This window comes from Cryptotermes secundus, unplaced genomic scaffold (assembly GCF_002891405.2).
Source record: "Cryptotermes secundus unplaced genomic scaffold, Csec_1.0 scaffold589, whole genome shotgun sequence".
Classification (NCBI taxonomy): Eukaryota; Metazoa; Arthropoda; class Insecta; order Blattodea; family Kalotermitidae; genus Cryptotermes; species Cryptotermes secundus.
Window position 1 is genome coordinate 9,395 of NW_019718279.1, and position 17,486 is coordinate 26,880.

A 17,486-nucleotide genomic window follows, 5' to 3' on the forward strand; every position below is an offset into this window, starting at 1 on the left:
GTTCAGCCAAGACGTGAATGAGATTTTTGTATGTGTGGGTGCGATTTATGGCTTCTGGTCGTGGTCTAAGCACTGTGCTGGCAGTAAACCATTCACTGCTAGAGAGCCGTATAATTCACCATGGCCACACGACGACGACGACGACGTCGTATGGAAGATGCTGAAATTGAGAAACAGCTGTTAAATGACACAGATTTGGACTGCTATTCAACCGATTCTGAGAGTGGCGAGGAAAGTTGGAGTTCTGATTCCGCGGACGAAGGGTCATCACCTTCGTCGGCAACTTGGGGACCGCCAGACCAGTGTGGCTGGAGAGNGCTAAACAATTTGCCACGCCTTTCTACTCTAACACAATGAAACGCGACCGTTTTCTTCACATTCTTCGTTTTGTACATTTTGCAGACAACAGTACAGAAACTGACAGGAATGCCGACAGTTATGACCGACTATGGAAAATTCGGACCATCTTAGACACTCTCAATGACGCATATCAAAAATATTATAACCCTTCCGAACATTTTGCCATAGACGAAATAATAGTTAAATTCAAGGGAAGGGTGGTTTTTAAACAGTACATTCGTAAGAAGCACAAACGTTTCAGAATCAAAATCTTCCAAATTTGTGATGCCGCTGGGTATACCTATGACTACTAGGAAAAGACAGGAAACGTGCCAGCCAAGACGTGACAGCAACACATGCTACAGTTAGGGACCTATGCAGGCATATTGTGGGCGTAGGTCACAAACTGTACATGGACAATTTCTTTTTGTCACCAGACTTGTTCGACGACCTGATGACAAAGGACATAACGTGCTGTGGCACGGTCAGACCTAATCGGAAGGGCTTGCCTGACGATTTTCGACGAAGACAATTTCAAAATCATATGAGGTCGTTCGGCCATATGACGTCGGTAGATTACATTAGATCACACAGGAGGGAAGGCTGTCACCTTATAAAGGTTGTGACCAAAAATCATATAAATAGAACAACAATTTATATTTTAAATTTAATTTTAAAAAAATCTTTACACGCGTGGAATGCGCGACATCATATGATGACATTCTGCCATTTGGCCTTACTTTTAACGTCATATGACGTCTCTAGATTACATTAGATCATGCAGGAAGGAAGGCTGTCTCCTTATAAAGGTGGTGACCAAAAATCATGTAAATAGAACAACAATTTATATTTTTAATTTAATTTAAAAGAAACCTTACACGCGTGGAATCCGCGACGTCATATGATGTCGTTCGGCCAGCTGCCCTTACTTTTAACATCATATGAAGATATTCGTCCAATAAAGGTTAATAAACCCAACTACTGCGTTTCTAGCCTGGCCAGGCTGAATCAAAGCAAATACACAATATATATTACAGACACAAGTTTAAACCCAACTGGTGTGAGTCGCCTGGCCACAGGCTGAGTCAAAAGCAAATACACAATATATATACAACACAAGTTTAACCCAAACTGGTGCAAGTCGCCGCCGTGCACAACTCCGACAACAGGCGACCGTGGGCGATCTCGCTGGCCATGAACCAGCTCCCACACATCGAAACCAAATTTAGACTCCCTGCCAGACGGAAATTTGACAATCACTTGCTAGCTGGCTCAGCGCCGCAAGCACCCTATGGATCCATGACCAGTACTGTCCTTCTGAACTCGCATTAATTTCCAAGCAAGGCTCCCAGGGGTAGAAGGGAGGGGAGAGGGCAACACCACATGACCCAGTCCTGCATGGGGAGGGGCTGGGGGATAAGTTTAAAAACCTCAATCAAGGGGCTGGAAGCCCATGACATCATACCGGAGCCAGTGCCAATGCATGGCTCACATTTCACAAAATACACAGCCAGGAATGCAAGACTTGTTATGTGTAGTGATAGATTAAGTAGTTCTTTCTTTCAGTCACACAGTGTGTATTATTACACTTTTCTTGAAATATGGTAAGGGATTTGTGCTATAATCAAAACTTTTATCATTTATCTGTATTTATTAGTTACTAGTATTAAATGTAAATATTTGTCTGCTGCATTGGCTATTCAGAATGGCATGAAACAAGGAAATTCGTTATTTTCATGGCTCTTAATTGTTGCTTTAAAATACACCATCAGGAATATCCAAGAAAACCAGGATGAATGGGACACTTGTGGTCTATACTGATAATTTATTCAACAAGGATATAGACACTGTAAAGGAAAACACAAATGTTTATTAGATGCTAGTAAGGGGATTGTTCTACAAGTAAAACGAAAACTAAGTTTATCTTCACAACACCATATTACTTTGAATATATTTCTCTCCTTTTCTCCCATTTAAAAATTGAGGTGCATCTTAAATTTGAGGAATTATTCTCCAGTTTTGCAAACTGTTCATGGGGTAGCCTGGAAAAAACTTAATGTAAACACATTCAGAGTGAGTCATCAAGCCATATCATCGCCCCCACCTATAATTATGAGTAACTCCCAACTTTCAGTTTAGCCATGGCCTGACATTCTTATCGTTTAGGTATGTTAAGTTTTCTATCAGTTTTTATCCATGAAAAAGTGTTTTACGTATGATGCCACATTCAAAAGAAAAGTTATTCAGTGCGCTGAAAAGACAGGTAATTCTGCAGCTGATAGAAGTATGCAGTAACTGTTAGGCTTATTTTGGACTCAATCCAGTGTCTGGTATATAGAAGACAACAAAGAAAAACCACAACATGTCAGAGACTGGATCTGTTTCTGTCCTCAGGTGGATGAGGCAGGATAAACCTACTCGATTGGGGCTAGTCTCAATCACTGGACAAGCCCCAGTCAGTAGAGAACAGCCTATAAATACCCAACAACAAGTCAAAGTCAAAGTCACATTGCGACTGATGGTTGGTCAGTCTGTCTGTCTTGGTGTCGAGTCACAGCTGGGGCTCATGACCAGATGTTTCTTCTTATATGAAAGTTACTGTCCTGTCCATTTGGGGTGCCCTCTCTGACTAGAAGCTGGGTCTATCATTTATCAATCATAAGTAAGTCCATTGTCAGTATTTACATATACCCTGCTTGATATTGTGCCTGTGTTCGCGGATTTACATGGCCAGCGGTCTGCCTCCAAGTTGGCTCGGCATGCATATGAAGAAGGTCATAGGGTGAGCTCTGACGAAGGTAGCATCTTGGAGATTGAAAGTAACAGCAGGTACAGAACATATAAGGAATCAGCTCACATGGCATGTTCAACCAATCCGATCAGCCAACCCAGTTTGGAGGAATAGGTCAACAAGTCAAAATGGAAGTTTTTATGAACGTTAATGTCTACCACTACATCTGCTAGTTTTGCTCCAGGGTTTAGTCATATTCCATGGAAGTCGCCCTGGTGGCATGATTCTTTATCTGCATAATTAGCCATATATCCTCTATATTTTTTACCCTCGTATTTAACTTAATTCCTGGAAATTAATCCATACCACTGCTCTATCACATTTTTGACATGTGCAAGCTTGGCACAAAAGTTATATCTTGTCTTTTATTGTGATTTTATTCTTACCTCCCACTGATGGAACCTGTTGTCGGGTATTTATAGGCTCTTCTCTACTGACTGCTGCTTGTTCAGTAATTGAGACTAGGTCTTTCTAATGGGCCAAACTGAGTAGGTTTATCCTGCTCCATCCACATGAGGATGGAGACAGTTTCAGTCTTTGAAACGTTGTGGGTTTTTCTATATACCAGAGGATGGAGTCCAAAATAAGCCTCATACAGTAGTTCTGTACAGCATATACCATCCTCAGAACCCTTTCAAGTCTATTAGTATACAGTAAGTTAGGCATATGTATTAGGGGCAGTCAAATGAAAAGGGGTCACCACGCATAACTCACGTGGCGTGCAAGTTGGTAACACTGGAACTTTATTATGGTATGAACATCTGGTAGGGACTCTGAAAAGTACAGTACCTTGCACACTAGTCGTTTGTTTATTGTGCTGGAAGTAAGGTCAGCGCTACATGTGGTCGTCCAACATCAGTAATGGGGGGGGGGTAAAGAAGAACAGCAAAGTGTAGTGCACTTTTTGACTGCTAAAGGAGTAGGAGGACAAGAAATTCATCGTTGCATGTCTGTTGTTTACGGCGAACACAGCTTATCACGTTCGCGTGTGCTGGTGTAGCATAAGAGATTCCAAGAGGGACGTGTGTCACTGCAAGATGATGCTTGCCCAGGACAGGCTCATCGTGTCATCACTCCTGATGTTATTGCTGCATTTGATGGTCATATCCAAGCAAACTGACAGATCACTATGGAAGAAATTAGTCTTTTTATGGGAGTAAGTCACAGTTCCGTATATGCCATTGTGACAAAACACCTGCTGTACCGCAAAATCTGCACTAAGTGGGTACCACATCAACTCATGGAGGAACAGAAGACTCAGAGAATGGCTGCATCACCGCGTCACTTGCAACGATACCATGAGGAAGAAGAGTAGATGGTGTGTCCAGGATCCGTTAGGACTCATTTTTTTAAATGTTGCCCTGCAATGCCATCTGTGGGCGATTTGTGGCGTTAAGAGTCTTGAAGTTTCAGCTGTGGCTGTCTATAATTTTAAAGTGCAAGCATCGCTGCATTATGTGTTCTGACCTTGAATGTAACAGTACTGTTCCGACGCTCATTGGAAAATGGCGGTTGAACAGAGAGCCAACATCAACTTTTGTTTGAAGTTAGGCAGACAGCTGGAGAAGCGTAAGAAATGATGAAAAGTGTGTACAGTAGTGTTTGTTTGAGTCGCTCAAACAATTTTCGATGGTATGCTGTATTTTGTGATGGCAGGGAGGACATTGAAGATGCTCCATGTGCATCAAAGCCGAGAACAAGTCGCACTGAAGAAAATGTGAAAAAAAGTGACCGAAATCCTTGTATCAGACAGGTCTGTTTCTGCAAGACTCATCAAGGAGCTTTTGGGAATACCAAAGGTACTGTGCATCAAATTCTGACCGAGGATTTGGGAAAACGGAAGGTCTGCGCGCAGTTTGTACCACACACGTCAGGCGATAAAAAACATGCCAGGCCAGCATGGAACACTGCACAGACATGTTACGGTCGGCCCAAAGTGATAAAAAATTTACAAAATCGATTGTTACTGGTGATGAGACATGGTGTTTTCAATATGAGCCTCTCACAAAGTGGCAGAGTGCAGCGTGGTTGAGCCCAAAGAAGCCAAAACCAAAGAAAGTGCCCATGCAAAAGAGTCGCGTACAAACACTGCTAACTGTTTTCTTTGATTCCAAAGGAACTTCTGCCAGAATGTCAAACGGTGAATTCTGACTATTATCTTATAGTCCTCAATCGTTTGTGGGCAAGAATTCTTTGAATTTGACCTGAATATCGAGAGCAACATTCCTGGTTGCTCCTCCATGACAATGCCCCACCCCACAAATCGAAGACCGTGTGCGATTTTTTGGCCAGGAAAGGGATCACAGTCCTTGATCATCCTCCGTATTCACCAGATTTGGCTCCAGCAGATTTCTGGTTGTTCCCAAAAGTTAAGTTGGCGATGAAAGGAGACTGTCACGACACCATCCAGGACATCCAAAGGGAATGTACCGCAGTTTTAAATGTGATTCCACAAAAGGAGTACAGTGACTGTTTTCGAAAGCTTTTCATTCAATTCCAGCTACCAATTGATTCAGAAGGAGAAAGAATGAAATTTTGAAAATTATTCACGTCTTGTATTTTTATGAGCATGGTCCTAGCAGAACCTGGACACACTGTGTATGCTTTTCTGTCCCGTATTGCCACTGGGGACGAAACTTGGTGCCACCATTTTGAACATGAGAGCAAATGGCAGAGCCAACAGTGGAAACACGTGAATTCTCCCCCACCAAAGAAAACCAAAGCCGCACAAACAAGTTCCGGTAAAGTGATAATGACGTTCTTTGACTGCAAAGGCCCTGTGCTTATTGAGTTTCTCGAGCATGGGGCCACAATCAGTGCTCAGTGCGATGAAGACACTTTTCAGAAACTGAGATGTGCCTTAAAGTCAAAACGCACTGGAATGCTATTGAACGACATTATGCTTCTTCATGATAATGGGTGCCCCCACACTGCCAACTCTGTGAGGAATATGCTACACAGATTTGGTTGGGAAGTGCTTCAACATCCCCCCTACAGCCAAGATCTCACCCCATGTGATTTTCTCATTTTTGGAGACCTCAAGAGAGACATTCATGGACATCGGTTTGCATCGGATGAAGATGTGGTTCCGTAAACAGCCCACAAGCTTTTTCAAGGATGGGAGTGGGATAAATGTATTAACAGTTTGGGAGATTACTTTTGAGGTAAGAAATGTTCTTTAATATGTTTTGGCTTCTGACCTGTTTTCATTTGACTGCCTCTCATATGTCATTGACGAACATCTCAAGGATGGAGGCTGGACGAACAGTTAAAAGAATATGTGACTGGCAGCCACACACTATAAGAAAGAGAGGCCAACCTAAGATCAGATGGAAAGATGACATAAGGGAAGATCTAAATAATTTAGGAATTTATAACTGGACAACTCACACACAGGACAGAAGTAGTTGGAAGGAAATTGTTGAGCAGGCCAAAGCATTCAAGAAATGAAGCTGTTGAGGCTTATAAAGAAGAAGAAGATGACTGTTTTCATGTCTGACAAATAGAAAGACTTTATCCGGACCAAGGAAAGCGAATAATCCTGAGATGATGCTTCTATTTTAGAGTATTTCAAAGATTTACGAAATAAAGAATTATGTGTAACTAAGGAAGCAAAAGTAAAAGAATTTACTAGAAACATTAATATAGCTTTTAAGGCTAGTCATGGATGGTGTGTAAAGTTTATGAAGAGAGAAAGCCATTGTGACAAAGTGTGAAAATTAGCCAAAAATATCCTTTGGAATTTGAAACTAAACTGATGGAATTTCATCATTTTGTTATGTACAATGCAAACAAAACTGCAGTTTTTTACATGCCTCACATTTATGCCATAAATTTCAAATGGGTAAAACAAGTGGCAGTGAAAACCACAGGCTACACAGAGTTACAAGTTACTGTCGTGCTCTTCTATCCCTGTAACAGGCCATGAAGGTCCACACGGTTGTGAGACGTTGAGGCTCCAACATTCTGTCTAGACAGTTGGCTAACAGATGGCAGTGAGGTTGTCAGCCTTATGCACTAGCCACCCCTTACCCTCCAGGAATATTCCTGGTACTCATTTCTGTTAGAGGCTGAGTCGACCCAAGGGTCATAATGTGGCTGGAAGGATTAAGTAAATTGAAAAAATCCACCTGACTGGGTCTCGAATCTGCGACCTTCTGGCTTGTAGCATAGTGCCTCAACCAACTATGCTACCGCATGCCCCCATGAAATAGAAAGGCAGTACCAAATGAAAGTTTTTGTGAAGATGTGATAGTTCAGGCCCAAAAGACACGTGGATGACATTAGAATTAATGAAGACTGGCTTGGGTGTGTATAATGTCTGCCTGGTGCGTTATAAAAGCAGTTATAATTGCAGTGGATGCAATTTGTGGTCATCTCTCTGATAGACTCAGAAATAGTTTAAGGAACAAAAACACTGATCTAGTGGTAATTTCTAGTGGCATGACACATCAATTACAATCACTTGATGTGTCAGTTAACAAACCTTATTTCAAAATCGTTTTTAAAGTGCTGTTTGTCTAATGCATAAGATGGAACACAAGATGACAGTGAACAAAGTGGTGAGGGCGCATCATCTTCAGAAAATGGAAATGCAACTTAAGAATCTTTGGACGAACTTTATGATTATACAGGTTGTCCCAGGAGTTTGGTGCCATACTTCAGAAGCGTACTGAAGGTTCCCTATAGAATAACTTTGAAATAGGAACCCATGTCCGCAAACGTAAAATATCAGTGCTAGAGTGGCATTTAAAATCATTTCGTTTAAACTTAGCGCCTCAATGACGAACTGCATTGCATAGAGGAACAGCCATCCACCAGCATTTGTGCCATTGTCAAGATTGTAGGGACATCAAAATCAAGTGTTTGGAGTATCCTGCACTACCAATGCCTTTATCTGTATTATCCAACACGAGTACACAACGTAGGTCCAACTGACTTCGTACCACAAGTTCAATTTAGTCAGTGGATAGTAACCAGTGATTACATCAGCCCAACTTTCGGAATCACGTGTTATTCACAGACAAAGCGCAGTTTACATGGGATGGCTGGTTCATCTGCCAAAACAGTCACATTTGGGCTGACGAAAACCCCAACGTTACTGTAGTTGGTTACCATCAGGCGCAGTTTTCTGTCACTGTCTGAGCGGGCATCATTGGCGATCACTTGATTGGGCCTCTCCTCTTACCACCGCTATTCAGTGGACCCATTTACAAGGTGTTCCTGGAAGGTATCCTTCCGACTTTGCTAGAAGACGTGCCACTCATTGTGCAGAGGCAAATGTAGATACAGCATGACGGAGCGCCAGCACACTTCAGCATTGTATCATGAGACTACCTGAATGCTGCTTTTCATGGTCGTTGGATAGGAAGAGGAGGCCCAGTGCCTTGGGCACTCCAATCCCCAGACTTGACACCTCTGGACTATTTCGTCTGGGGCCATGTGAAAAGCCTGATCTATGTCATGCCTGTGGATAATTCCAACATCTACTCCAGCAGGTGAGTCTTAAGAGTTCGGAGGGCGTAATATGCCTGTGCATGCTCTTCGACATTGAGGCGCCAAGTTTAAACAAAATGATATTAAATGCCGCCCTAGCACTGCTATTTTACATTTGCGGACATGGGTCCCTATTCAGAGTTGTTCTATAGGGAACCCTCAGTATGCTCCTGAAATGGCACCAAACACCTGGGATGCCCTGTATAAAAAAGGTAGAAAGGAATGTGTCTGTAGTGAAGATTTTAAATTTCCATTTTATTTCGGTATATTTTTTATTACTTTTCACTTTGAATATGTTCTTAATATTTTGTTGTTTTGATTGATGTGTTAAAAATAATTCATTGAAATAAATACATGTTTCTAATTTTTCTCTAAACCCCACATTTAAAAATTGGGTGTGTCTTATATTCAAAATAATATGGTATATCATCAGCATGCAGGATAGAGTCATAATGTAAAGTTAATTAATAAATTCTTCAAGTGTCAATAACAGGTTGCAGTAACGTTTGCAAAGAAATTAAGATCAGATTAAATTCAGGGGATCTTTGCTACCATTTACTTTTCAATGTTCCTGTCTGTATTTGAAAATACGAGTATAAAGGTTGAAATTCACAGACATAATTTTTCTTGTTTTGTTTGGATGTAAAACTTGCCTCTCACATGTATGGAAGAACACAGATTAAGGGTATTTGAGACTTTTCCTGAAGGGAGTATTTCTACATAAAAAGGAGGAAGTAAAAGGAGACTGGTAGAAATTGCATAATGAGAATCAGTATTTATACCAATCACCAGATATTAGTATAATAAAATGGAGGATTTAATGGGCAGGGCATGAAACATGAATAGTCGTGATGAGAAATACATACAGAGTTTATGGTGGAAGACACAACATGGAAGACCTTGCATAGATAAGAAAAAAATATTAAAATAGGAAATAAGGTGTGATGATGTGGGCTGCATTCATCTGGATTTCATTTTTTTTTTATTTCCAAGTTTCTTTAAATAAGAATTTAAATGTTGCTCATCTAGTTGAGAAATTCTCCACCTTCTGGGGAACCAGAAGGCTGTTAACTTGTGTTCACAGGGGGATGACACCAGCCCTGTCCTGTCCAACACTGGTGGCATTCAGACCTTAAAGAGAGAGAGATAGAGAAACAAAATAAAATCCACACAAAACAAAAATTTTCATGTGTACTTTTATCACTGCAAGGAATTTCGTTCTGGTATACGGTGGAATTGCATTGTATGTGGGATTACATTCTAAGACATTCTTACTTACTTACTTACTTACTCATGGAGCTGAGCCCTTCTGGAAGAGCTGCCAATTCTTCAGCTACTCAAGAATTTCCCAGCATTTTATGGAACCTGAAGGCCCATTACCGTGTTCACAAGAGGCCTCCACTGGTCCCTATCCTGAGATCCTGAGCCAGAGCTGTCCAATCGATAGCATCCCATCCTGTCTCTCTAAGATCCATTCTAATATTGTCCACCCACCTACACCTTGGTTTTCTCTGTGGTCTCTTTCCTTCTGGCTTTCCCACCAGTATCCTATACGCATTCCTCACACACCCCATTCGTGCTACATGACCTGCCCACCTCATCCTTCTTGACTTGATCATTCTAATTATACTTGGAGAAGAGTACAAGTTATGAAGCTTCTCATAATGCAGTTTTCTCCAACCTCCTGTCACTTCATCTCTCTTCGGTCCAAATATTCTCCTCAACACCCTATTCTCAAACACCCTCATTCTATGTTCCTCCCTCAATGTCAGAGACCAAGTTTCACACCCATACAGAACAACAGGCAAGATTATAGTTTTATATATTCTAATTTTTATGTTTTTGGACAACAGACTAGAAGACAAAAGGTTCTGGACTGAATGATAGCAAGGATTACCCAAATTCAGTCACCTCTTAATTTCCTCCTGAATCAGGTTATCTGTTAACGTTGTTCCCAAATATCTGAACTGTGCCACATTCTCAAAACATATGTTTCCTTTCTTTATGTCATGATTTTGTCCTGCATTTTGGTGACGAGACAGTAACATATACTTAGTTTTCTCTGTGTTTACTTCTAGACTGACCTCTTTCCTTGCGTCAATTAAAGTTTGTGTGTTTTTCTTTATTGTGACATCGGCTCATGTCCGTGGTGTGTGTGCGCACTTCTCCCCTCTACTGTCTTTCCCCCTCTCTCCTTCTTTGCCGAGCCGGCTTAGCGGCCTATGGAGTGGAGCTAAGGGCGCTTGACTTCCCAACCGTCGAAGGGGTAGGTTGTTTCCATTTCGGATCACAGGTCGAGGCCATCCTCGACTGTCCACATTTATTTCTCTACATGGCATTCAAATTCAGAAAAGCGAACTCTGCAATTATTTTGCATCATGTTTTGTATTCCTTCTTTATTTATATATTATATTTATTCTTTGTTGTTAGTTGATTTGGTTATTTGTTTTTGGGTATTTCCGCCTTGCTTATCTCTTTGTCATCCTCTGCTCATCTTATCCTGTGATCATGAGAACCTATACGGACCCTGAAGGATCCCACGCTTCATTATGGTATCTACATTATCATCCAGTAGATTCACATCATCGGCATAGACCAACAGCTAATGTGTCCCATTTAATTTCAGTCCCACCTGGTTTCCCTGGACCTTCCTGATGGCATATTCTAAAGCAAACTTGAAAACGAGTGGCGATAAAGCATCTCCTTGTTTTAGACCATTCTGGATAGGAAATTTATCAGACAAATGTTTACCTACATGGACTTTACTACACGTTTCGTTTAAACACATTTTAATCAACCTAACTAGTTTCATGGGTATCCCGAACTCTATTAGAATATTGTACATTACTTCCCTCCTAACTGAATCATAGGCTTTCTTGAGGTCTATGAATAGTTGATGTACTGTCTCATCATACTCCCATTTTTTCTCCAATATCTGACAAATGCAAAAGATCTTATCTTTATTTGATCTCTTATGTCGAAACCCACACTGATGATCCCCAATAACTTAATCTATATATGGACTTAACCTTGAAAGAAAAATATTGGACAAAATTTTGTATGAAGTTTATAGCAGTGATATCCCCCGATAATTTCTACAGTTAGTTTTATCACCCTTCTTGTGAACTGGTACAATAATAGACTCCTTCCACTGATCAGGCAATTTTTCCATATGCCAAATAAAAGTAATTAGATTGTGGATCTTAGAACGTAATATTTCTCCTCCTGCTTGAATAAGTTCTGCCGGAATTTGATCACTACCTGGCGATTTATACCGTTTCAATTTTGCAATAGCACTTTCAACCTCAAAAGGGCTAGGATCAGGTATTAACGGCTCAGCTGTATGGATTTCTGACTGCCTAACAGCACTGACTCTATGTAGATTCAATAACTGAGAGAAGTAGTTCCTCCACCTATTTGAAATGTGGGAATCTGCAAGCAGATCACCATTCTGATCCTTCATGGAGTTAATGCTAGGCTGGTAACCCCTCTTAAAGTAATGTATTCCTTTATACAGATCTCTAATGTTCTTGTTCTTACTGTTCATTGCAAGCTCATCAATTTTGTCTTTCAGATATTCCCTCTTTTTGTTCCTGAAATGCCTGCTAGTTTCACGTCTTATATTGTTCAAATTATCCCCATTTAACTCACTTGGATCCTGTAACCACTGCAATTTGGCCTGCTTTCTTTGACCTAATAATGTTGAACATCCTTCATCGAACCATGGCTTATGCTTCTTCAGTTCACAATAACCTAGACTCTCATTGGCAGACATTTTTATATTCTCTCTAATAGTTTCCCAAGCTTTATTAACCTCTACCTCAGTTTCAAAGTTTTCCAAAGCTGTGAACCTATTTGAGATTTCAACGCAATACTGCTCTTTACCCTCTACCTCATTTAATTTCTTGAGATTGAAATTCTCCATATGAACTCTGTGTGTTGTTTGTTTGCTCACTGCCAGTCTTTCCTTAACCTTTGCCACCACCAGGTAGTGGTCAGTATCACAATCTGCTGCCCTGAATGATCGGACATCAAGCATACTTGAGTGCCATCTCCTATCTATCAAAATATGGTCTATTTGATTGTGTATCTTCCCATCAGGAGATGTCCAAGTAAATTTATGGATGTTACGATGTGGGAACATTGTACTTTTGACAGTAAGATTTTTTGATGTGGCAAAGTTTACTACTCTAACTCCATTATCATTACTAATTTCATGCAAACTCTCATTCCCAATTGTTGGTTTGAAAAGTCTTCCCTCCCAACTTTGACATTGAAATCTCCTAACAAAATTTTTATAGGGTACTTCAGGAATTTATCAAATACATGTTCTAGTTATTCAAAGAATTTATCCTTTATGTCATCAGTCTTATCTTCTGTTGGGGCGTGAACATTCATAACAATGATATCACACCAGCGACCTTTTAGTATTATATATTATATCCTATCACTAACGAACTCTACCCTCTTAACTGCTGATACGATTCTCTTATGTACAAAAAAACCTGTACATAATTCATGATTTTCTTTCCCCTTTCTCTAGATAATTGTATAGTCTCCTGCTGGTGCGATGCCACCTCCATCCCACCTGACCTCCTGTACTCCCACTAAATCTAAGTTATATTTTAAGATTTCTTCTGCCACTGCCCTGAGCGAACCTGCCCTATACAAACTTCGTACATTCCAAGTGCCAAATCTCATATCCATTTTCATTAGCTTAGGTCGTTTATCTAAAGAATCCATCCAGGTCCAAGGCTTTGTGTTCATTTTCATAACATAATGATTTTTTATGGTGAGGAGTTGTTAGCCCCACACCCAACCCCCAAGCCGGAGGGCCACCCCTTGTCAGCTGTTCGCGACTGCTTATTCAATATATTCGCAGGTTCCCTCCAAAACTGGAGGGCGTCTCCTCCATCTGCAACCTGAGGATGCCCCGTGCCATGGTGACAGGGTCCCACCTAACATGGTTCTAAGACATTCTAAAACTCAAAATTGCATATAGTCAGGATTACTCTTGAAAATCCCTTAAATCTCCCATAAAGTAATGCTTTTGTATATACCCTATAATATGTATGTGTACACTCTGTAGAATAAAAAAATAAAGAGTACATATACAAGTAAAGTGTGCTGTAATTTTATTTATATTTACGTAAAATTGGAGCAACAGAGAATGGAAGACCAAAAAAAGGAAATCAGTAAACCTGAACACTCACCATTCATCCTGGACATTCCAATGATTAGTCTTCCTCTTCCCCCCAAAAATTCTGTTTGGCGGTATTAGGAATTGGAATACCCTGCAGGATTTATACACACACACAAATATATAGCACATATGGTTGAATTCAAATAAGTTAAGTGTACGTATGATGCAGCTCCACTGTATTGCATGCTGTCTTTCACCATTAATGAAAGAGATCAAAGTGAAGCATTCAGTTTTCCTTTTATTTGAGTTTCAAGATGAGGAGGGAGAATCCCCACAGCTGTCAAAGGATCAGATTGATAGATTAAAATCTGAAGCTCATAATCTTCTGGAACAAGAAGCTGCATCTTACAATAGCAGTAAGTAAACCATTGTTGGCTTCACATGATAGACACAAAAGGCAAGCTTCATTGTACTCTTGAAATTAATTCTTATCAGTTACCATTTAAATTCCTGGCACATAACCTCACTGCCTGATTTAATTGCTTTTTAAATGTTACAGAGTGTAACGTTTTTGGAAACAGATTGTATCTGTTACATTTCTGAAGTTAGAAATCTCCAAATAAATACTTGGTTATTAAGAATATACCCATTTACCAGAGTACAAACTTTTGAAATATCCGTTCTTTATGTATGCAGTTATTTTATGTTCCTTTAAAACTGTTCTGGCTAGTTTTGCTTGTTTCTAGTGTTTATGTTAGAAATAATGAAAATTAGTTGTAGATTTGGTGTATAGCTATACAAGTATAGATCTTAGAAGTTAGATATGGTGTAGCTTTATATCATTTCATGAGATTGTTGCAGCTGTTCATGTGTCATTTCGTTCCCATATTTATCAACATTGTGTTGTGTTGGTTGATTGTGTCTCATGTCTGTTTGGTTGAAAGTGTCTCATATCTGTTCGGAGAACAGAAGAGAATTTGCGTCACATAATGTGAAAGTTTGCAGACAGAATAAGAGATGGTACATTTGAATTTTGTGCTTTCAACAAATAGCTACAGTTAAGTCTAGCAGGCTAGTCAAAAAATAACTGACACTGTAATATGTTGCAATACAAGATGCAGCTTCATCTCCTGTCCTCACTCAGGAGACATTACTGACCAAGACATTCACTACAAACAGGAATGCTGGAAAATTACATTTATACAAAGGCAAGATAGAACTTATATAAACTTGACAGCAACACAACCCCAAGGTTGAAAATTGGAATGACACAAGGAGGAAATAACCTGATAGAACAAGCCTTAAATCCACCCCTCTGTGGACTACAAGTAATATTCGATCAGGGTTGACCAACTACCAAATGAACAAGTGTGTTGAAGACTGTAACTCACACAATTTGACAAGGATTATGTTTGATGATGCCATTCCCCCTTGGACCCCAAGAGGTGTCCAAGTGAAGATGGTCAACAGATAGGACAACAGGATGTACATCAATTCACTATTGACAAAACCAGTAAAAGACAGAATAAGGCAACAAGGGCCTGACTTCACATAGCATTTGCATGTTGTATTTTTTAGCTCATATCAGTCTGCTGGTGGAGGAGACCAGTCAGTTATTACCACTAGTACCTGGACACACATGACAGAGCTTCTCCAGTGTCTGATGTCATTGAACCTAAAATAGTTATTTTTTCAACAGTTGTTCACAAGGGACATGACATACAGTATATACAGAAAGACTTTGGGGCAGTGGTTTGACCATACTTTACATCGTTTTAAGGCAGTTCATTTGACATGAATGGCTCAAACTCTGACAGATTATAGAAATTAAGACATGTTATCATTTGTTGAATGATGAATGCTCTAAATATTACAACCACAACCCTTCCAGATATCTGGTTCCATCTGTTACTTACTGATTGGCGCTCATACTTCATATTCGGGGGGTCCTCAAGAACAGGTACCCTGACTGAGGTCCTATGTGGCATTCCTAATACTGTCCCCAACAGTATTTCTTCTCTTGTATGCATATATGTAGGTCAGTCAAAAAGTTCCCAGAATTCCCCTGCAGATGGAGAACAAGCGATAAGATAGGGCCCACGCTGTTGTGGTGGGAAGCTCAGCATGTCTGCTCACAGGCGCAACAGGTCTAGATAGGTTTCATTGTGCAGTGTCGTTACTGTTTCATTTGAATTAGACGTGAATGTTGGTCATTCGGCGCAATGTCACAGTTCGAACAGCGTGCGAACATCAAGTGCATGTGCAAATTGGGAAAATCTGCTTCAGAGACGCTATTGGTCCTGCAGTAAATTTACAGTTATACTGCACTAAAGAAATCTGCAGTTTACTACTGGTTTTCCCAGTTTAAGGATGGGCAGGAGACGTTAGACAATGACCAGCGCAGTGGGAGACCTTTGACATCTAGAACCGAAAAAATTATTGGAAAAGTGCGACAACTGATTCAATGTGATCGAAGAATGACCATCGCGGAGTTGGAGCAAAAAGTTAGTACTGTTACTGGCCATTTCTACGTGCAAGTTTTGCAGAGGTTGCGCGATGTGTTTTGGAGGAAGCGGCACGACAAGTGGAAGGGACGGCGGTTTCTGCATCATGATAAGCACCGAGCCACACATCGCTTGTTGTGCCGCAGTTCCTCCCTGAGAAAAACATTCCTGTAGTCACTCACCCACCATACTCTCTGGATCTCTCTCCGAGTGACTTTTGGCTGTTCCCTAGTCTGAAAATGGGCTTCAAGGGGACATGTTTCGCAACCATGGAGGACATCAAATCAAATGCGACAGTTGAGCTCTGGAAGATTCCCAAAGCAGCCTTCCACCACTGCTTCCAACAATGGTAGGATCAATGGAGCAAGTGTGTGTTCACGCAAGGGTCCTACTTTGAAGGTGATTAGGTAAGCCTTGCCGTATGTCCTACCATTAGAGTGCTATACCACCATTCCAAGAACTTTTTGACTGACCCTTGTACATTGCCACAGAATGTGTTTTAACAAACTGTTATGTGGCAATGGACAGCTCCACAGCAATTCTCTACTTCATAATTCTGATTTTTAGTTGTTTGCATCACAATACATAACAATATAACAATAGTTATTTATTATTTAGTACCATGACTTCTTACCCAAAGTACAAAGTAGCACATACCAACAGCAAGTATATAATAATATCATAACAAGGCCCACCAAAGTAGAAGAAAACAAATAATAATCATCATCATCAGTAATCTGTCAAGACGACAGGTCCACAGTCTCTTCCAAAACAATTCCTCCACTTAATGCGATGTAGAGCTTTCTCCTTCAAATGACAGTATCCTCTTCTCTCCCCAAGGTCATCCAGCATCTTCTTACGTCTTCTTGTCACTTCTATCAGCCTCTCTATCTTTCCTTCGATAACTTCTTTTAGAAGGCAGTTTCTGCGTAAAACATGACCAATCCAATTAGCCTTCCGTTTTCTTCGTGTAGGCTATTCCTCTGCTCACTGACTCTAATTAACACTTCTTCATTTCTCACATAATCGGTCCAACTGATCTTCTCCATCCTTCTCCAACACCACATTTCAAAACTTTCCAGATGTTTCTGATCTACTGCCCTAAGTGTCCATGTTTCAGCCCCATACAGAGCTATGCTCCAAATGTAGCATTTCACTAGTTTCTTCCTCAAATTTAAGTCCAATTTGCTGGTAAAAAGATTCTTCTTCTTGC

General features: G+C 40.4%; 1 protein-coding gene across 5 annotated transcripts in view; it reads left to right on the forward strand.

Annotated features, from left to right (window-relative positions):
• LOC111875398 (CCAAT/enhancer-binding protein zeta) overlaps nt 1–17,486 on the forward strand; it is a 79,469-nt gene that overhangs the window by 9,384 nt on the left and 52,599 nt on the right. For 3 of the 5 annotated variants that reach the window (XM_033755840.1, XM_023871644.2, XM_033755841.1), the window contains one exon: nt 14,077–14,185. The exons of 1 other annotated variant lie outside the window; for it this stretch is intronic. In XM_033755840.1, coding sequence (XP_033611731.1) covers nt 14,077–14,185 — 109 coding nt within the window. The remainder of the gene's footprint in view (nt 1–14,076; nt 14,186–17,486) is intronic. One more of the 5 variants, XM_023871661.2, reaches the window with a different exon arrangement.